Consider the following 16743-nt stretch of genomic DNA (forward strand, 5'->3'; position numbering starts at 1 on the left):
TTATGCTCACTATGTCACTATGTTAGGAACTATGGGGTTCAGAGCCTTGGTTAGGAGGTTTTGAGTAACAGAGGAGAGAAAATGGCAGCAATAGTTCCAACTCCGTGGACTGAGCAGACTTTGTGACAGGGGGAACTGTGCCTGACCTGTTTGGATGGATAAGTGATCGTGGGTGTCCTTGGAGAGGATCTGAGAAAGGAAACCTAGAAGAAGAAGGGGCATCTTATGATTTATTGATTAGAGTTTCAGGGTGGTATCAATATGAATATTTACAAAAATGACTTTATTTTGTACCTCAATTATACCAAGACTAATACCGTCTTTTGAGTCTTATTGCACACACGTGCACACATACACACACATTTAAGTGTATATATTTACTTAAATATATGTTATAGGATAATTCAGACCAGATGATTCAGACTCATCCTTCGGGTCTCAGCTTAAATGTCACTTCTTTCAAGAAAATTTTCCATCCTTGCCCTGAGGTGCCCCTCGTCTATTGTCTCGTTATGTCATGTCCTTTTTCCTTGAGGGCACTTACTGTGTGGTAATGCACTTGTTTGCTTCCCCTGCCAGCAGATGAAGTCCTGAGGGCAGGCAGAGTGTATTGTCACCACGCTGTAACCCCAGCACCTCTCTGGGTCTCTGGGCTCCGTCACTGCAGCCTGGAAGTAGGCTTCTAGGCTTGTGGGTTTTATCATTTATTTTTGAGAGGGTAGTAGGACCTACAAAATATTTCTAATCAATTAAAAGATTGATATTCTTTATATTAATTAACAAATTCATTGTCATCATTTTCTTTTTTCTCCTATTTACTTTTTTATTAATTAAAGTTTATTGGGGTGACAATTGTTAATCAAGTTACATAGGTTTCAGGTGTACAATACTATAATACATCATCTATATATCACATTGTGTGTTCACCACCCAGAGTCAGTTCTCCTTCCATCACCATATATTTGATCCCTTTTATGCTGTCATAGTTTTCAACAAGGATAATTTAAATGCTAGACTATCTATCTCTGAAGGTATTTATTCCTCATTAGAAAACTTCACATCTTACAGTAACCACAGTGGAGAATAGATTGTGATTATAGAACTTCAATGACAACTAACCACCCCTTAGTTTGTATTCATACACGTTACTATTACTGTGTTATTTTAAGGTAAATTGCCATTCAAACCATGTGACAGCCCAGAATTCATAAGAGTACACAGAATCAGCCTGCTTTGGGAGTCACTAAAGGACGCGCTAGTACAATTCTATGACCATAACCTAACCTGAAGAGTCAGGGTCTGAAGGTGAGAGGCAGCTGCAGCCTGGGGGGATGATTTATTTAGAGTGAGCCTGTGGGCGACTTTAGGTTCTGGGGCCTCCCAGGAGCAGAGACCACACGGAAACACTCACACTTGTCTTTCCCTTTGTTCAGCAACTTAGTGAAGCATTAGACATCATGCTTTACAGGACAGTCTATTCAACTAAATAATGAGAACATTACTCCATTTCCATCAAGGTGCCACAGCATCAGGCAAAAGAAACACTGTGCTTAGCAGTCAGACTTCTTGCTCAGATTGTCTCTAGCCTGGCAAAACTGAACCAGAGGGAAAAAACTTCTCCCATCATCCTTCATCAAGTCCTATAGGACTTGACCCTTCCAGTATCTATTCGGTCTCATCACAATGTTAAATTATTAAAATAGTACCCATGATATTTGCAACATCAAGAAATGACTTATGTCTGTGTGCTAAGGAAAATTTTGATATTTCACTGTAGGAAAGTCAAATTCATAAGCCTGACTGAATTCTGTGATCATATATGTTAAAATCAGACTTGTTACTAAACTCAAAACCACTGTGGCAACATTTCACAATGGCAAGGGACTGAAGTCTGTGTATTGCAACATTCATCAGGAAACACTCTGTGCGAAAATATCCATAGATGTGGCAATTAAAACTGTATAACAGACATGTTTGGAAGTCTGGAAACAAAGACAAGCCGGGGCTTTGCATGATGAATTGCATTTACAATGCCATAGTTTGTTGTACTCCATGCATTAGACATGAACAAAAGGAACGCATGTACAGCATCAGCCGTAAGTGTTCCAGCTTGAGACTGGTTATTGAAATGATTTAGCCTCCCTGAGTGAGGGAGTGCCTATAAGAGTGCCTATAAGGCTTGTGCACAGCTAAGGGAAGTGGTCATATCTTCTCTTGGGTTTTCTCACGGACGTACTGGTCCCATTTATGGATTTTGTACCACCCATTATATCATAGATGTTTTGGTTGCAAGTGTAAGGACTTCAGTTCAAACAAATATAGGCAAAAGTGGTATGAATTGGCTTATGGATTATGAGAGGGGTTTTACAATAAAACTAAAGCTGGACAAAAATGTAGCTGGACTTCTGAAACATCAGAAGCCAAAGACAACTAGGTTTTGGTGTAGATACACCACTTGGCTCTGCTCATTTCTGTGTGTAAGAGGAAATAGGACAGGAAACATAGTCACAAGAAACTTCTAGATTTTATATCATACACATTTTTTTTGGATTAACTTAGAAAAATCCCAAGGTAGATTTTGATGGGTTTGGAATGGACTCATCAAATATGGTCAAGGGCAATGTCATGGTAAACATTTCAGTTGGAACACAAAGAGAAGCAGTTACCTCTAGGAGGAATTGGTTGTTCTCAGAAGAAAGATGGTACTAGCAGGAAAAAGAAAATCTCGTCCGTTCTAGCCATCCTTACTACTTCCCTAGTTGCTCCTTCCAGAACTATGGCCTCCAGCCTTGTCAACATTTCCCTTTTACCTTTATAACCCAGTTCCACATTCACATTTTTTATTCTAGCTTCTCTTTTGATGATTCCAAGTCTATTTCTAGTTCTATCTTCTAATGTGAATTTTAGTTCTTCATTTTCAAGGATCGGTTGGTGTTTTCCAATTACATGATATGATGTCTACCCAGTTGCGTTAATTTCCAAACCACATTTACCATCTTCCCCAAACTCAATCCAACTTCCTTTCTCAACTTCTTTGTTTTTGTAGTGATTGGATCATATTACAGCACATTCACCCATTGAAAACCTCCTTGATTCTTCCATCTCTGTCAACCACCATATCAACACACTACTTGCTGTTTTTCAAAAGTTCACTTATACCTTCCCCATTCCCACTATCCCATCATAGTCCAATTCTTTCATTGTAGTTGGAGGGCAAATGGCTCAAACCCTTTGCCTCCTTCCTCCTCTTCAAATCAATATTAGACAACACCTCAGACAAATCTTTATAAAATCACTGCTATGATCATGTCACTTCCCTATTTAAGGTTCTGTTATAACCATTAATATGAACAAGTCTCAACTCGAGTTTGGGAGAAAATATTTATAAACTATGTATCTGATAAGGGGTTAATATCTAAAATGTATAAGTAACTCATACAACTCCACAGCAAAAACACAAACAACCTGATGAAAAAAATGGCAGAGGACTTGAATAAACTGGAGTTTTTTTTTCCCAAACAAGACATACAAATGGCCAAGAAATGCATGAAAAAGTTCTTAACAATTATCGAGACAATGCAAATCTAAACCACACTGAAACATCATCTGTTAGAATGTCTGTTATCAAAAAGACAAGAGATAACAAATGCTGGTGAAGATGTGGAACCTTTGTGCACTATTGGTAGGAATGTAAGTTGGTATAGATACTATGGAAAACAGTATGGAAGATTTTCAAAAAGTGAAAAATAGAACTACCATATGATCCAGCATCCCCTCTTCTAGGTACATATCTGAAGAAGATGAAACCATTATCTCGAGCTATCTGCTCTCTCTCTATGTTCATTGCTGCATTATTTACAATAGCCAAGACATGGAAAGTATGCATTGACAGATAAATGGGTAAAGAAAATGTGATATATATTATTTAGCCATAAAAAAAGGGAAACTTTGCCATTTGTGACAGTAGGGATGGACCTTGAGGGCATTATGCTAAGTGAAGTAAGAGAAAAAAAGACAAATACTGTATGATCTTACTTATATTTGAAATCTAAAATCATTGGACTCAGAAACAGAGAGTAGAATGGTGGTTGCCAGGGGTTGGGGGGCGGGTAGGAGGTGGGGGAAATGGGGAAATGCTGGTCAAAGGGTACAAGCTCTCAGTTATAATATGAATGAGTTCCGGGGATCTAATGTACAGCATGGTGACTGTAGTTAGCAATACTATATTGTACTTGAAAGTTGCCATCGAGTAGAGATTTAATATTCTCACCGTAACCACCACTACCAACAAAATGGTAATGATGGGAGGCAAAGGATGTGCTAACTGACCTACTGTGGTAAACATTTCACAATAGATATGTGTATCAAATCATACATTGCATACCTTAGTCTTACAAATATCATATGCCAATTATATCTCAAAAAAGGTGGGTAGGTGAGGAAATGCAGTATATTGATATCTGTGGGATATGGCAAAAACATGGTTAACAGGAAACATAAAGCTTAAAATGTTTACATTAGAACAGAAAGAAAGGATTTAAAATTAATGATCTAATTCTCTGCCTTAAGAAGCTAAATCAGGAAGAGAAATGAAGCCTAGGAAAGTAGAACGAAGGAAATAATAAACCAGAGAAAGTAAGTAGAAGAAAATAAAAGAAATTTGGAAATATCAATAAATTGATAAATCTCTAGCTAGAGAGATGAATTAAAAAGAGACAGCAAAAGTTATCAAAATTGGGAATTGAAGGGGCTAGCAAAACAAATATTACAAACATTAAAATGATAATAAAGGGGTATTATGTCCAATTTTATGGCAATAAATTTAAAAACTTAGATCAAATAGACAATTTCTTGAAAAATACAGCTTACTAAAATAGACACAAGAAGAAATAGAAAATCTTAATACTATGTCTATTAAACAAATTGTAATTATAATAATAAAAACCTTCCTAAATAGGAAATTTCAGGCCCAAATAATTTTTCTGATTAATGCTATCAAATGTTTGAGGGAATAATACCAATTTTACACAAAGTCTTAAAGATAATTAAGGAGATGGAACCATTTCCCAACTTGTGTTATGAGGCCAGAATAACCCTGATACCAAACTTAGCAGATATATTTAAAAAAATAGATGTTGATAGTCCTTATGAACATAGATGCAAAAATTTTTAACAATACATTAACAAGTCAAATAGAGCAACACATAAAAATAATAATACATTATGACTAAGTGGGGGCTTATCCCATGAATGCAAGATTGATTTAAGTTAAAAAAAATTATTTAATGTAAATCATTATGTAATGAAATAGAAGAGAGAAGACATACAATCATCTCAATAAATACAGAAAAAGGTTTTAATAAAATTCAACCCCCATTAATGATAAAACTTCTCAGCACATTAGGAATTAGAAAAAGTCTTAATTTGACAAAGGAGATCTACGTACAAGACACCTAATGTTATATTATATATATAATATATAAACATAGCTAACATTATACTTAATGATTAAATACTGAATTTTTTCCCCCTAAGATCAAGACCGAGGCAAGAATGTACACTCATATTACCTCTAATCAATATTGGACTGAAGATTACAGCCAATAAAATAAGTTAAATAAAGGGTATTAAAGTTTGGGAAGGAAGAAGTAAAATTTTCTTTATTTTCTGATGACATGATTGTTTAAGTAAAAAAAATTCAAAGAACCTACAAACAATTATTAGAACTAATAATTTAATAATTATTGACAACTGTCACAAGATACGTGGTTAATGTACTAAAATTAATTATATTTGTATATAATGGCAGCAAATAATTGAAAAATTAAAATTGAAAAAATTTCATATACAATAACATTATAAACTATTAAATATTTAGGACAATTTTATCAAGAGACATGTAAGACTGTTATACTAAAAGTTATAAAACATTGCTGAGAGAAATGAAAGATGTAAATAAATAAGTGAAGAGATATCATATTAGTAGGTTGTCAGACTGAATATTTTTAAGAAGTCCATTTTCCCAAAGTTGATGTCTACTTTCAATTAGCATTTTAACAGGCTTTAAAAAAAACCAAAACAGATTGTTCCAAAATGTGTGAATTCAAATAAGCCGAAAACAATTTTGGAAAAGAAAAGTAAATTTGGAAGACTCAAATATTTACCATTGATCTATAGTAATCAAAAAAGTGAGATTTTGGTGACAGGATAGACAAATTTATCAATGCGACACGATATGGAGACCAGAAAGAGATGCATGAACACAATTATCGTGTGATTATTGACAAACGTGTTAAGTCAATTCAATGAGGAAGGGAAATCCTCACAAAATGGTACTGGAATAACTGGATAGACATGGAAAAACTGAAGTTCAAACTTACTTAACGTTAGATATGAAGTAAAGGTAAAGGTGAAAAAATATTAAAATGCTAGAGGAAATCATAGAATATTATTTTTACATTTTAGAGGCAGGCAAATATTTTGAAGAGATGACACAAAAAGCACTAAGCATTAAAGGAAAAATATGTGAAAAGTTGGATTTTAAAAAAACTAAGATTTCTGCTCATCAAAAGACACCATTAAGAAAATGAAAAGGCAAACTGGATTGAAATATTCACGTTACGTGCATTAGAAAAGGGACTGGTATCCAAGATACATGAATTATGTATGTATGCGTTTGTGTGTGTATACACACACATACACACACACAAATTGTACAAGTAAAACTCCTACAAATAAATAATAAAAAGACAGTATGACAAGGGCAAATAAATCAAATGGTTACTTTAAAATAGAAGATATGCAAGTGACCAAGAAGCACGTGAAAAGTTGCTCCATATCATTAGTTATCAAGGAAACACGTATTAAAACCACAGTGGGAGGGTGAAGGGGATCCAATATACGGTGATGGAAAGAGAACTGACTCTGGGTGGTGAACACACAATGTGATCTATAGATGACATATTACAGAATTGTACCTGGAAAGCTGTAACTTTACTAACCATTGTCAACCCAATAAATTTTAATTTAAAAAAAATACTGACTATACCAAATGTTGACGAGAATGTGGAACAACTCCCCCATATTGTTAACAGAGACATAAAATGCTGGAATCGCTTTGGAAAACTCTTTAGCAGTTATTTGTAAAGGTAAATATGCATCAACTTTATGACCCAGTAATTCCACTCCTAGGTTATTTATGTAAGAGTAATCAAAACTATGGCCACAAAAAGATGGATTCGAGACTGTTTATAAAACCTTTGTTCATATCGTGTTTCCCTGAAAATAAGACCTAGCCAGACAATCAGCTCTAATGCTTATTTTGGAGCAAAAATTTATATAAGACCTCGTCTTATATTATGTTAATTTATGTTATGTTATGTTATATTACATAAGACCCGGTCTTATGGTAAAATAAGGCCGGGTCTTATATTAATTTTTTGCTCCAAAAGACGCATTACAGCTGATTGTCTGGCTAGGTCTTATTTTCGGGATAATAGCCCCAAACTGTAAACAATGCAAATGTTCATCATTAGTGAGTAGATAAACCAGTGGTGACCCCCACACTAGGAAGGATGAATCTCAGTAACATTATGTTGAGTGAAAGTAGCAACAATAAGCGTTTACTATATGATTCCATATGAGAATAGGCCAAACTCATCTATGGGAAGAAATTAGTACAGTGGTTTCCCATAGTGAGTGGGTGGTGATTGACTGGAGGGAGGAGAGTCCTGGAACTTTCTGTGCTGATGGAAATTTTGTGTATCTTAATAGGGGTATTGGTTACATGCATGAATATATTATCAAACCTCGCCAAGTTATACATTTCACATCTGTGCATTTTGCTCTATGTGAAGTTTACCTAAAAAGTGAAAAAATATTGAATTGTAGTTAGTCATTTTGCTTTTGGCATTATTATGGGATAGCAATTCTGAAACCACGTTTTCTGTTATAAGCAAATGAGTAAATATATTGAGCATAAATGGAAGAAGCTATTTCTCATGGTTAGAGCAGGAATTACGAATATGTAAAAAGGGAAGACTAAAGCAAACTGAATATATTAGGTCGGTACAAAAGCAATTGTGGTTTAAAAGATTAAAAATAATTTGCAAAAACCGCAGTTCCTTTTGCACCAATCTAGTAATTGGGTTGGAACTGGAGGTGTCAGTATGGGGTGGGGGTGGGGGTGGGGGGACAGAAAGAAGGGAGAAATGGAGCAAAATGTCACTAATGTGCACATGTGGGTAAAAGGTACACAGGAATTCTTGCAACTTTTCTATAAATTTGAAATTGTGTCAAACTAGAATTTTAAAAATAAAACCGTGGAGAGCAGTAAAAGGTAATGGAGACCTGTCCAGAAAGAACATACACAGAATGAGGGAAAACAAAATAAGAAGGATGTCCTCTAATTGTTTTCCTTTAGGATCATGTTCCCTCAACATGATGAAAACTCGAGGAGAAACTGGAATTAAAAGGTCACAATACAGTTCGGTAGGAGCGTCATATCATCCAGGTCAAGAAAAAGGGCATCGAGAACAGTGGTTTTCAAAATTGGCTGCACCCTGGAATCACCCCGGGAGCTTTCAGAAAATGATGCCTGGGTTTTCCCTCCAGAGATTCGATTTAAGTGACCTAGTATATCACCTGGGCATTGAGATTAAGTTTCCCTGGAGATTTTAATGTGCAGCCAAGGATGGGAACCACTGCCTTTGGGACTTAAGACAACTTTGGTGTCCACCAAGGAAAGGAAACCAGATGAAGGTATAACTTGTAGCCATTGGGAGTGATGAAAAGGTCCATTTGGGAAAACCGGGGGGAGGAATTAGATCTGTGTCGGCCAGGTGCCTGAGAGAAGGGAGCATTTTCTCAGTCGTTCACAGCTACAGAACTAGGAGCGTGTGTCAGTGACCTGCTGTGTCTTTGAAGTCTGTCAAGATCTATGTCTGGTACATAGAAAAGGTTCTCTGCCGAGCCTGTGAGGATCTGATGTGGGGAAAGCCTTCCTGGTCAGGTCCCCGTGCAGGCAGACAGAGAATGCTCACCTGCTACAAACATACCTTTTAGCTAGTCTGTTGGCAGGTTCCCCCACTAGCCTGACCAATGCTTAGCACCAGGCAAAGCTCTGTCCTCAAGGGCAAGTGCAGCAGAGCCAGAGGCACTTGTGGCGCTGGTGTCCAGGGTGCCTGCCCACTGAGCAAACGTCTATTTCTCTTTACCTCCACTCTGCAGCCGATTGAATGCACATTTCTGAGTTAGTGTCTTTTCAGACAAAATGATGCCTATCTGTTTCCTGTAGAAGCTTTAAATAACTACCTCTTACAGCTGCAGTGGTGACATAATTGTTCTTCCAAGTTTGTCTTTTTATATCTTGTTTCCATGAAAATGGTGGAGTCTGAGGAGGGTCCTGTAATTGCCACAGTGGTGAATATTTTCAAACGTTAGGCTAGCACCTGTTTTGAGAAATAGGCTTCACAGTCATGTGCCAAGCCACCCATGTTATCTTGGGATTTAGATATTATTTGGGAAGACCTGATTTCTCATGGATTGGCCCATAGCAAGCACTACTAAGCTATAGCACGCAAAGCATTTACACCGAGTACCTCGCCTCTTTATTTTGTTCATTTTTATCAACACAAACCTAGGGAAGCAATGGCATGCTAGTTGTCCTAGACTATGTGTGGAAATTTGTTATTTTATTCTTCTGTGAGCGAGTCCACTGATGTAGAGCAGAGAGACTCTGAGTGATGGTTTGCAGAAGAAATGGGAATCGGTGTCCGAAGGCGTTCTGAACAATCGGAGATGTACTCGTGAGAGCCCATTGCATGCATGCTCAGCATAGCTCTGATGTCCTGGCAGCTGCCTTGCGGTCTGCTCTGACCTTGAGGCTGCTTTGAGCCCAGCGCAGAATGGCGTTCACAGCTCTCCTCAGCTTGGCATTGCCTGAGATCAGGATGGCCGCGTGCCCCGAGGGACTAGCTGCCATTATCACCACACAGATCATGACCCCCAGCTTATTGTGCCACAGCATCAGCAAGGGCACCGAGAGGAGGGCAGCGCAGAGGGACACCATGTAGAGGCAGAGAAAGGAGACCAGAGACTTGAGCGCTCTGATGTGGGCCTCCAGGCTGGGGTCGCAAGTTTGGGCCCTCATTGTCCTCAGGTGCTGCCACAAGGAGACAATCAACACCCCAGAAGACACCAGAAAACACAAGAAAGGCGGGATGGACCCCACGCTGCAGAGGAGGAAGGAATGAATGAAATTGAGTTTTTCCATTCGCCAGTTGTGTTCTGTGTTGTTATTCATGAGTAGCTTAGGAGCGACTGTGAACCGAGACCTAGTGAAAACTTCCCAAGAGCAGAAGGCAGTGCAGATAGAGGTGAAAAACACGGTACTCAGGAGTATCCATGAGATCTTCCTGGAGACGCAGCTCGCCAGGCGGAGCAGGAAGGGGTGGGAAAAACGGACAATCTTGAAGCAGTAGAGGAGACTGAGACAGGTGGCGAGCCAGAGGCCAACTTGGTTTGTAATCATCCAGAGCATGATGATGGTTTTGTAACTGCTGTTCAGCGAGTCTTTCATCCGCTGGAAGTAGGTGAGCTGGATGGCATCCAGAAACAGCAGCCCGTGCAGGAAAAGCCGGCTGAGGCTGAGACTCAGCAGGACAACGTCACAGTTGCTCAGGGGCTGCCTCCTCACCACGTCCCGAAAATTCACCAAGAAAATGAAAGCATTGGCCAGAATCCCCACTGTGAACTCCAGGACCGAAAGGAACAGAAATGCCTTCTTGACTCCGTAGGGCACAGTGACGAAGGGAGTCAGAGTCCACATGATGGCGCTTTTCAGTGGACTAACTAACCTAAGACTCACAGGCCACCCGCTGGAGAAGAGGACTGAACATTCGGAGCCAGGACCTTCCCCTCGGCTCTGGCCCTAGATCTACGCGGCAGTGAGTGCAGAGAAAGTTCTGGCAGGAAACTCAGAAGGATGCTGTTACTTTAGATACACACAAAGGTTTGTCGTAAGAGTAGAGGAATGGCGGTTCTCTCTCTTGAGTGGTGCAGGAGCTTGTAAGAAACCCAGGGGTTTCTGCGCAGCTGCCTCCCCAGAGCACAGCCTCGCGGATGCAAACTAGACAGGGTCTCACTTACCCAAGCCCAGTTTTGCATGCCCATCTGGGCCTTCCTGGCTGAGAAGAGAGTGGGATTTGCGTATGGGTTCCCAGAGAATTGGCAGCAGTCAAGGCATACATTCTTGACGAACTCAATTTTGAAATGGTGCCTCTTTCCATTTGCATGCCATCTGTCGCCTCTGAGGCATGACTCTTACTATACACTTGGTTTTTGACATGGATGAGGGCATGGTTCCTTCCCAGGCGTCGGTCTGTGACTAGGATGACTGCCATCGCCAAAAATGTCCTTCGATTGTCATCATTATGCCAGGCACTGTGCACGGCGAGCCGAGTAATGCCATGGACAAAACAGGCACCTTTCCATGAAGGGGGAGGGCTCAGATGATTACAGGAGCCTTTTACTGCTCACTCTGCCTTCCAGTCCACTCCCCACCCCCACTTCCCACAGAGCAACAGTCGTGACCCTAAGTCACGTTGCTGTGTCCCAGCCTTTCAGGGCCTCCCGTCTCCCTCACCATAAAACCTGTAGGTCCCACACCCATCAGCAGGACCTCTGTCCCTTCTCAGGTCATCTGTGGTTTTGTTTCCTCCTCCTGTCTACCCCAGTCACATGGGCTGCTCTCTTCTTCTGTGAAATCACCAGGCACCCACCCACCTCCGACCATTGCACTCACCCTGCCCACTGTCTCAGTGCTTTTCCTCTATACACTCCAATGTCTCACTTTCTTCTCAAAATCCCTCCTCAAAAGTCCCCTTATCTGAGAGACCGTCCCTGGACGTCCGATGAGTGGTATTCCTTACCCGCATGTGGGGAGCTTCCTGTCACACTTAACCTGCGGTATTTTTCTGCTGGAGATACTCAATTATTTATAACCTGTACCCAGCCCCCACTAAAAATGTAAGCTTCGTGAAAGCGCAGAGCAGGTGCTCTAAGCACTTTTTAAGTGAATGAGTTTTCACAAATGAAGCATTTAGTATTCGATAACACCCTTATGGATTACAGCTAGGACTTTTTGAACGTTCTTAGGGATTGTGTTCTAACATCTGTGGCTGTACTTTCTGGTCTAGCTTTCTCCCCCTCTTTCCCGATACTTGGTAAGCTCTGGCTTTCCAGCATCTGTAATTCTCCTAGTTCTCTAAGGGAATCGGGACCTATTCCATGTTTATGTCTGTGAGTTCTGGGAAAAAAATCTGGTTAGTTATTCCACAGACGTTGGAGGACTGACCATTTAGAGACTGGATGTTGTTTTGTACCATCCCCGCTGGTCTGTGCTCCTTCTTCACTTTGACAAATGCCTTAACTTTTCCAGTCCTTTTATTATTGTCCTTCATTCACTCATGTATTCCGTGGAATGATGAGAGGAAAGGGGACGTTGAACGGCTGGTTTGCCATCTGTGGTGTGGTCACATGTTCTCTACGGGCCGGGGCCTTTCTCGGGGCTGTCCTTCGGCTTGCTTAGCCTCCTGCTTCTCCGGGCCTTTTAGCAGTCTTGCTCTGGGCAGTCTGCTCTCAGGTCCATGAAGTGCCCTAGTGGAGGGGTGCTCTGCTGTTGAGTGTGGGGTCTGGAACCAGGCTCTCATGGGTGAAGGCCTGGCTCTGTGTTTCCTCTCTGTGTGACCTTGGCAAATGACCGAACCCTCTTCATTCACCTCACGTGAAATGGAGGTGACACACCTCAGGGGTTGGGAGGGTCAGCTGAATTGACATACGTAACGTGCTTGGAATGGTGCTTGGCCCACGTTGTCCGATCCATAAATGTTATTTATAGCACTGCTATATGAACCAGCAAGCTCTCTTCTGGGTATATACCCAAAGGAAAGGAAGTCAGAACCTCAAAGATTTATCTGTGCTCCCTCGTTCATTGCAGCAATATTCACAATAGCCAAGATATGGAAAGAACCTACGTGTCCGTGAATGGATGAATGAATAAAGACATTGTGGTATATACATACAATGGAATATTATTCAGCCTCAGAAGAGGAGATCTTGCCATTTGCAATCACATGACTAAAACTGGAGGACAGTATGTTAGATGAAACAAGGCAGACACAGCCAGAAAAATACTGTGTGATCTCACTTATGCATGGAATCGAAAAAAGTCGAATTCATAGAAGCAGAAAGTGAAACAGTGGTTCCCAGGGGTAGGGAGGTGGGGGAAATGGAGAGATGCTTGTCAAAGTAAAACGTTGTAGTTATGTGAGACGAATAAGTTGTAGAGATCTAAAGGACTATAGTTAATGATGACTGTAGTTAATCCTGTATTAAATACTGGAAATTTGTAAAGAACAGGTCTCACTGGCTCTCACTACATGTGCGAAGCAAAGAGAACTGTGAGGAAATGGACATGTTGACTAGCGTGACCGTAGTAATCATTTCACTGTGCGTTTCAAAGCATCACGTACGTGTTAAATATGTGCAGTTTTGGTTACGGAAAACAAAAGAACCCAAAGTTACAGTCTATAATAAAACAAAACACATGTGACACTGAGGAATAAATCTAACAGAAAATCTATAAGAAATTACCGAGAAAATGATACAGTGTATTAATGGATATTGAAGAATACCTAAATAAATATAATTAGTGGGTGAAAAAACAATAAATGTTATTATTAGCATTGTTACCATGTTGGACTGTGACGCTCTTCACCCTGTCCTCTTTCTTGAGTATCCCTCTAAGATTTTCCTTAATCTGAGAGTTATTGGTGTTGCCCCACATGTTTCCATAGATACTCTGCCTTTTTCACGTTTTTTTTAAATTAAAGCTCCTTACTTGTATTTATAAGTAATATGACCTAAATCAGTGATTACTAAAAATGTTTGCTCCTGTTTTATTTTAAACTGTTTATATACAGATATTTAGATATTTCTTAATTGTCCATAATCACATAGCATTGATTTAATGTTCTATTTAATTCATTATATTTGTGACCACCTCATTTGGGTCATTCATTCTTTTAGAATTCCAAATACTGAGACAGAGTTCTGCACTTTCAACTGAAGCTAATTTTCCTTTTGTCTTCACTACACCAGGTGGCAGTATTGTGCTAAAGGTGCTTGGGAAAGGTGTTTGCTTTTCTAGAGTTTGGATGGAAAACTTGTTCCATTGCAGAAGCAGAGATATATAAATACAGACTTACAAGCACTTACAACAAGATTGTTATATTTTATATCAAGAAACAATAGAATAATTGATCTGTGTTGATTTTGGGGGGAGTATCAAATTCCACCGTAATCTTTCAATAATCACGAGCTCATTCAGAGACAAGTAGGAAAAACTCTTCTGGGTACCCTTCCCCACCCCATTCAACTTATGTAAACACAGTGTTTGGGATTATATAAGCAATCTCTTAAATGAATGAGTGCATACTCTTTAGCAACTGGCTGTTTTTGAAAACTGGTCCATTCAGGAAGCTCAGAACACCCAAATTAATTGCGGTACTAAGAGCAGTGGTGGGGTTAAAAACCTCATCACATGCAATAAAAAATTGTAGACTTGAATTTTGCAAATAAATAGATGTTAAAAATTATATAAAATATGTAAATGTGTCTTTGGACTTTTGCTGCCATTTACTTTTTCGGATATTGGAATTGAAATCTTTGTACTGATTTTTAAAATTGCTGCTGGTTAGCTTGACACAAAACCACGATTAGTAGTAATATCAAACCTTGTTCTTTTAGGATGCCTTGCTTAAATGTTTCCAACAGTTTGCTGAAATATATCCAATGGAGATAGTAAATGACACGTCTGAAGAGCAAAATATATTTCAGAGGTTGTGATGAGCATTGGAGACCCACTGATAAACAAAAGAGTGTAAGTGGAACTGAAAGGGCAGAAGTGCAGTGCATACCTCAGGTGGGGAAGAAAGGGAGCTGTCCAGAGACATCTCCTCACCCCCGAGAGAATGGCTGTTGTCAAAAAGACAAAAGAAAACAAGTGTTAGTGAGGATGTGGAGAAAAGGAACCCTGTGCGCTGTTGGTGGGATTGTAAATTGGTGCAGCCATTATGGAAAACAGTGTGGAGGTTCGTCAAAGAATTAAAACTAGAACTACCATATGAGCCAGCAGTTCTACTTCTGGGTATTTATCCAAAGGAAACGAAATCAGGATATAGAACAGAGATCTGCACTCCTATGTTCGCTGCAGCATTATTGACAATAGCCACGATATGGAAACAATCTCAGTGTCCATCAGTGGATGAATGGATAAAGAAGTGCCAGAGGGGAAACAAAAGGAAACTTGTCTCTGCTTCCTACATTTTTAAAGCATATTTTGTCCATTCGTAATCGTCAAAATGAGGGGGGCAGAGTGGTAGCGGTTGGGGCGATGAGGTTGAAGATTGTCTCACACAGTTCTTATTTCTGCTTCTCTATCTTTAGATGTGCTGTTGCTACTAATTGATCCTGCTAATTCATCAATTACTAATTGATCTCTTGTGTCTTACGTTCAGAAACAGCATGGGTCCCAGTTCTCATCCAGCAAGCTGCTTTGTAAGATGCAGGCCAGTTTAAGGGCTGGCTGTCTTTGGGTTAGGGGCCCATCTCCGGTCCAGTCAGCTTTGGTACCAACAGGAAATCTCACCATTAGGGACATACATAAGCTCACTTTCCTCATTAGAGACCGGTGGGTAGGGATTCCTTTAGAGGGAGCTCTCGGCCCCTTCTTAAGCTTCATTTTGTCCACTAAAAAGAGGTAAGGAAGAGCTGTAAGACATTGGATAATAACTAGTCCTGTTCTGTTGCTCTCTAACATAAAAAAAGAAGAGGACATTTTGCAGTACTGGCCCCTCGAGGGTGTACTGGCAGAGACAGGGGACATAGTGCAGACGTGATGATTCCCAGCGAGAGAACAGAGAGGGAGGGACGTAGGGAGAGAGGCTGAGGCAGAGCAGAGGGTAATGATGGTACACAGAGCGTGGCTGTCAGACATCACCAGTGCCTTTAACATATTTCCTATGGCATTGTTTTTACAGTTATTCCACTGGCATGGGAGTCTGGGGGGAAGTGTACTTACCAGGGGCTCATCACAGGGGAAAATGTCTGTACATTTTAGTTTCATGTTGAAAGAAAATCATGTAAGTTTACATGCTATGACATTATATTGCCACATTTCTCATAATTCAAAATGTTAATCTAAATTACTTATTCTTCTACAAGGATCTTGGATTAAAATTGAACATCCAAGATGTGTTCTGTAACTCCCAGCATGTCACCACGTATCCTTAGGTTACATGTGCCCTGACCTAAAAAGTATAATTCTAAGGGGATACCAAACAATTCGGTGAGACTTTAGGGGATTTGAAGGTCCCACAATTGCAAGTGATGGTAAAAGGCAGCAAAACAGATCACAGGAAGATGCTGCTTGCAGGTGCTGCTGGAGGGGTGAGAGATTTTTAGTGAAGATGCTTCCATTGGACAAAGGGAGACAGTGAGAGCCTATAAGAACAGGGCTAGCAGGGACTATGTGGTTGCCAGGCAGAGAAACTCACAGGAACCAGCTGATAGAAAGGATAATGGTGGTGGTGGTGGTGGTGGTGGTGGTGGTGGTGGTTAGTAGTTGTGGTCAGGGTCATAGTAATAGCAGAGGTAGTATTTTGGTCAAGAAGCGGGAGAATC

General features: G+C 40.0%; 2 protein-coding genes across 2 annotated transcripts in view; one reads left to right on the plus strand and one right to left on the minus strand.

The window, feature by feature from the left end:
* Nucleotides 1-16743, plus strand: part of LOC308492962 (maltase-glucoamylase-like) — a 172235-nt gene that overhangs the window by 4963 nt on the left and 150529 nt on the right. The window contains exon 2 of the mRNA XM_081038512.1: nucleotides 14809-14941. Within this exon, the coding sequence (XP_080894638.1) occupies nucleotides 14867-14941 (75 nt within the window). The 5' untranslated portion in view covers nucleotides 14809-14866. The remainder of the gene's footprint in view (nucleotides 1-14808; nucleotides 14942-16743) is intronic.
* Nucleotides 9830-10828, minus strand: TAS2R38 (taste 2 receptor member 38; the record flags this gene model as incomplete). The annotated part of the gene is made up of 1 exon (XM_081038451.1): nucleotides 9830-10828. One exon carries the CDS (start codon nucleotides 10826-10828, stop codon nucleotides 9830-9832), a length of 999 nt encoding a protein of 332 aa, XP_080894577.1.

This window comes from Rhinolophus hipposideros, assembly GCF_964194185.1.
Source record: "Rhinolophus hipposideros genome assembly, chromosome: 25".
NCBI lineage: Eukaryota > Metazoa > Chordata > Mammalia > Chiroptera > Rhinolophidae > Rhinolophus > Rhinolophus hipposideros.